This window comes from Battus philenor, unplaced genomic scaffold, assembly GCF_028537555.1.
Source record: "Battus philenor isolate CCGP_79_NKW_IND1 unplaced genomic scaffold, ilBatPhil1.0.hap1 SCAF_13, whole genome shotgun sequence".
In the NCBI taxonomy this organism is placed as follows: Eukaryota; Metazoa; Arthropoda; class Insecta; order Lepidoptera; family Papilionidae; genus Battus; species Battus philenor.
In genome coordinates, this window is record NW_027181675.1 from 9,587,775 (window position 1) to 9,593,148 (window position 5,374).

General features: G+C 32.9%; 2 protein-coding genes across 2 annotated transcripts; one reads left to right on the top strand and one right to left on the bottom strand.

Annotated features, from left to right (window-relative positions):
- Positions 1 to 4,029, top strand: LOC137933283 (phosphonates-binding periplasmic protein-like). Its single transcript, XM_068777168.1, has 5 exons — positions 1 to 364; positions 861 to 1,011; positions 2,131 to 2,273; positions 2,361 to 2,546; positions 2,630 to 4,029. Exons 1-5 carry the CDS (start codon positions 172 to 174, stop codon positions 2,809 to 2,811), a joined length of 855 nt encoding a protein of 284 aa, XP_068633269.1. The 5' UTR covers positions 1 to 171; the 3' UTR covers positions 2,812 to 4,029.
- A 272-nt stretch (positions 4,030 to 4,301) lies between these two features.
- On the bottom strand, positions 4,302 to 5,374 carry LOC137933532 (translation initiation factor IF-2). Its single transcript, XM_068777492.1, has 2 exons — positions 5,125 to 5,374; positions 4,302 to 4,611 (listed from the first exon to the last, which is right to left on the bottom strand). The coding sequence occupies exons 1-2, from the start codon at positions 5,293 to 5,295 to the stop codon at positions 4,492 to 4,494; spliced, it is 291 nt and encodes a 96-aa protein (XP_068633593.1). The 5' UTR covers positions 5,296 to 5,374; the 3' UTR covers positions 4,302 to 4,491.

Genomic DNA, 5,374 nt, shown 5'->3' on the forward strand with positions numbered 1-5,374 from the left:
GTCACACGGTTCGCTCACTGAAGACCGGATAGGACGTGAACCGAGCGTGTCTTGTTTATCGTAACGTCTTGATAGGTTTACCGAGTGTATGAACACAAATTTTCATTTATTCTCGGTCTATGCTACCGCGTATTCTCCCGGACAGTTCTTTAAGTGGTTTGACCAATAACAATGTCAGAAACTGTACCAGAACTGCGGGCAGTAACTTATATGTGCCCGACTCATCCAGTACAACTGTATGAACTGATATTAGAACTTCTGGAAGATACGCTGGGTTGTTATACAACGTTACAATATGAGAGCAGAAGTCCTGGCCCGTTACCTGGGCGTCCGGATCCCTTCAGTGCCAACAAAATTGATATAGGTTAGTAGGTACATATATATCGGATTACCAGTTGTAAGAATATCTAATAACATTAGTAACTGGAAATAGTGAGTTTAATATTGACTTTTTATTATAAAATAACTATTATTGCATGGTTTATGTATTGTATATATCACAAACTACGATAAATTGCATTTTATAAAAAAAAACTACGAGAGGGTAGACAAATAATAACTTTAAGTCAGAAAGGATTGAATGCAAAAGCTTTAATATTCTAATTTTTTTAAATCCAGTATACTCTAACAATTTTATTTTAATAAAATACATATCAATCATTAAATAAAAAGTATTCCAAGTTTTTTTTTAATGTACAATTACACAATAAAATGCTTACACTGCATTTTCATTATGTTACAGTATTGTTGTATGTAAAGTAAGCAAATATCTTACTTTAACTATCGATTTGCAATATTCATAGCGTGTGCATGATATGTTACATATTATTAACAGGCGATTTTTCTTTAATCGTCCATAGCATTCATGACAGTGGCCGCTTATATGAATCTCCGTAACGAAGGCAATAACCACGTCGAACTGTTGCCGGTCACACCAGTTTTCGCACATCAAATGAACGTCGAGAACAAGCCGGGATACTTCTCAGATATTATAATACACAGTGACAAAAAGTACGTCTTTTTTCTTATAGAATAAGTCTACACAATTCTCTAAAATACTCGACAATATGTTTTTTCAAATCCAACACGTACATTGATACAATACAATATTGACCGTTCCAGTATCGCACTAATCGCGATCCGTCTACTACTGGTCTTATTGGAAATCTACTAGAGAGACGTATGTACCAGCGGTGAGCGTCCTACAGTTGAAATATGGTGATGATTACGCTGATGCCCTTTATCATACTCAATGCGTACAAAATATTTATACCATATATATGACATTTTCTAATCAATAAGTAGTAAGTCGCTAAACTTTCCATTTGAAAGTACTATAGCCGAGAAGTGAAATGATAGAAAACATTAAATTTACATTCCTTTGAGATGATGGTACTTCTTTTTTGACCTTTACGTATATACAATATTATACTCTGTACACATTCATCGACGGATGACACTAATCAACATAGCCGAGCGGATTAGCAAGTTGCGGTGGTAGAAGGCAGGCAATATAGCGTACAAAATTGATGGCCACTGGGGCCTAAGGTACAACGGACCCGAAAGCACAAGCGACCTTGTTAAGATCGTCAGAAGACGCGGGATCCAACTGACCCTCTTAAGTTCAACAGGGGACAGATGAAATGATAATGATTATTGCGGCAAAATAGGCCAGGGCACAGAGTAAAACCGTCTGATTTAAACCACGAAGATAGAAATTAATAATAATACAGACCACTGTAACCCTCCTCGTGTACTTCATTATCATATGTTTGTTCCTTATCGCACTTCGAAGAAAGTTTATATTTAATAGCACCTATTCTAATCTTGCTTACAATTGAAACATGTTCCATTAAGAAAACACTATTATTTAGTATAAATAGAATTTGCTTATCAGTCGCCATGATTTTACTTTTACAACGTAGTGGTGAATCTATATAACAATTAATTATTGCATGCGTTTTGAGCTTAGTCATTGCTTAAAGGCAAATATGTACAAACAAATTTTACATTATCAGTTACGACATGTCTATTATAGATAAGAAGTGTTGGAACTATTTCTGCCCAATTGACTTCTTGCTACTACAGTTTTTGGTCGTCCGTACTATAATTCCATATTATTTATTACAGAGCACATAATGTGAACACTTTGTTGGATCTACGAGGAAGTACATTTGCATATAGTGACGAGAAATCTCTTAGCGGAAGTAAAATCGTTTTGAAAACATTGAAAGAGAAAGGAGAAAATGCTTTGTTCTTTGGATCGTTATTAAGTATGAGTCGAGTAACACCTAATAAAACAGTCGTTGATCAAAAGACTAGAATAACTAATAATTATACTTGTTATTTTATTATTTCAGAATCAGGATCTCATTTGGCTTCAGCTCAAATGGTTCTCTCGAAGCAAGCTGAATGGGCTGCTGTTGATTCTACCACTCTTTTATATTCAAAGAAATATATGCAAGACGCGGGAAAAGAAATAATAACTTTGGAGACTTTAGGTCGTTTGCCACCATACCCTATAGTGGTCAATTCAAAACTGTCAGGTAAAAAGTAATTTTATAAATAGTATATAAAATAAATTGAATTTATTGATTTTCCTCTGACATTTTTGTTTCCATACTTGTAGATGAAATTAAAGAACGTATAACAAATGCCTTAATGTTGGTTCCACAAACTCCAAAATGGAAACAAAAATTTGCAACTTTCGGTGTAATCAAATTTGAAACCAACAATGATGGCGCTTACGATGGGCCGTCTGCACAAGTGTGGTCCAGCCAAAAGGAAAAACTTAACCTTAGGTATTATTAGAATATTCCTTGTAATATCCTTGGTATATATTATTTACATTTTATATTTTGACTACAAACCTAAATAAAATATACTTTTTTATTTTTCAACAGTAAAAATTATTATTATAAAATTGTATAATGTTTCACATTTTCTACAATAAATTTAAAAAATTGACAAAAGAGTGTTTACATAAATAATTTGACTTTTTTAACGTTTTCGACTTGAAGGTTTTACTTGATTTTTTTCTTGCTTCTTGTTACATCGTAGTACAATCTTTTTCGGTAACTTTAATACGAGGCATTTAGGCTTTTCACCTTGTGAAGTTGGTCTCGGTTCATCCTGAAACAAATATCATTAATCATTAAATAAAAATATTCGTCATAATTCAAGTTTAATGGTTGTGACAATTGCATATCTATTTCCCATGTATAAACTTGCATATTAGGCTTTATGTGAGTTAGTGTACTAAATCTTTACTTTTCTATATTAGCATTGTTAACAACTGTATCCTACAAAAGCATAACTATTTCAATAAACTCACAGTTACTAGATATTTTATTAGTGACCGTGTAAATGGTCTTAATAATTTACTACAGGTAAAATTAGCGACTACATAGCAACGTTAATGCGAAAGTCGTGAATTTGCGATTTCTTTATGGGGCTAAGTAGGTGTGTTTTGGAGAAATCTAAGTTCAGTATCACCACTGCTTTACTTTGAGTCATAATTGAAACTGAAATTACTTGACATCTACGGACTTGTCATCAGGTGACCTATGTAATTTCAATTACCTGGGTAAAACGTGTTGTTGGTAAAATGTTTCTTAGTTTAATAAATGTATCTATTTATGTGTGAGATTTGTTAAGGTTGGTGGAAGACACTGAATGCAGGCCACATTCTACCCTTGCTATTGGAAATCTATGGGAAGCTAACAATGGACATTCTATGGTCAAGATGATGAGAATTATGATATCAGATTTTCACTTAAGTACTGACTCATCATGGTACCTCTGAAAACATAAGGCTTAGGGACTTGTCTAACATAACTATCCCAATAAGGTTACCGAAGGACAGTTCATTTAAGTTCACATAGAATGAAGGGTGCACCTAGTATGTTTTATATAACCATCGTACTAATGAGATCATGTGGTAATTAATTTGTTATTAATTTAAAATGAGTAAAGAAAATTTCTTAGCAACTAAATTGCATTATTTTACAGCTTATTAATATTAATGAACCACAATGATAACTATATACTGCTAATGTCTTAGATATATCAAGATTTAGCACTAATTAATAATGTACATTTTAATATTTGTATAAAAAGAATAGCTATTTAAACTACTTTAACTAAAAACTTCAAGTAAATGATAAAAAGTATTGAAAGTAATATTAATCAGCTATCTTATCTTACCTACTTCAATCAATTTGCAAACAGTTTAGATATAAATAATATCCACATTATTGCTACAAAGGCTCATTAAAACACAAAGTAACAGTAACAATACATTTAATAAACATAAAATACTTTGAGAACAAAATTTCTACTACATTCAATCTTGGTAATACAGCTTTAAATGCATGCATTGCGCATGATAACAACATAATGAATAATTTCGAAACTAAGTTAATTTATATTCATTATAAATAATTTATATCACTACTTAGAATCAAAGCTATAGAGGGTTAACTGGAGGCACTATACAATTCCACCACCATTGATGTGATCAATCTCTTCATCTGTCAATGGTGCCCTGCGATAGCGGTATGGCAAATCTGTGTCTGATATAGTACTCATAGCAGCTGTTTGTTGTGCTTGCTGTGAACAGAAAAAATAAATATACATTTATATCATTATTAAAATTTTAGTATTGAATTAATCGAAAAAAAATTAAGAGAGTCTACACATATTTCTATAAATACAACACATAATTTGAATCATTTAATTCATAAAAACAAAATGTCTTAAAACAAAATGTTTATTTTTTTGCACCTGCTCACACTTCTACTAAAGTGGCATTCAAAGATGCGAAGAGGAGGGTAGAGTACAAACGACACTTGTCCTAATCCTAAGGGAACCTCGGCACAGCCCTCTACATAGTTTCACTGGATTTAAAAATTTCAATTATTTGGATTTCAAAAATTTATATACATGCATACAGGTTATATGTATGTATATATAGGTTACACATAAGTATTTAAACACCCATATACACCGAGTTACTGTACATTGACATGTATGAAAAATAACTTTATTCAAAAAGGACCATGAGTCTCATAAAAAAGTAAAATCTTTTGTAATAAATTTTAAAGAAAATATCGGCAATCTCACCGGGGGAGGGGGTGCAGGTGCCCCAGCTGGAGCTGCAGCTGCAGCAGGCGCTGCTGCAGCTGGCGCAGGGGCCGCGGCTGCTGCTGGTGCGCTAGCCCCAGCATGAGACAATCCACCTTTACGGAACTTTATTACCGGTACTCGAAAAAGAGAGGCTGATATCCTAACCATGATGTATCAAATAAATTTATAAATCACTAAATTAATTTAAACATTCGATTATTTAACAGTTTGACATAAGCTTGACAGT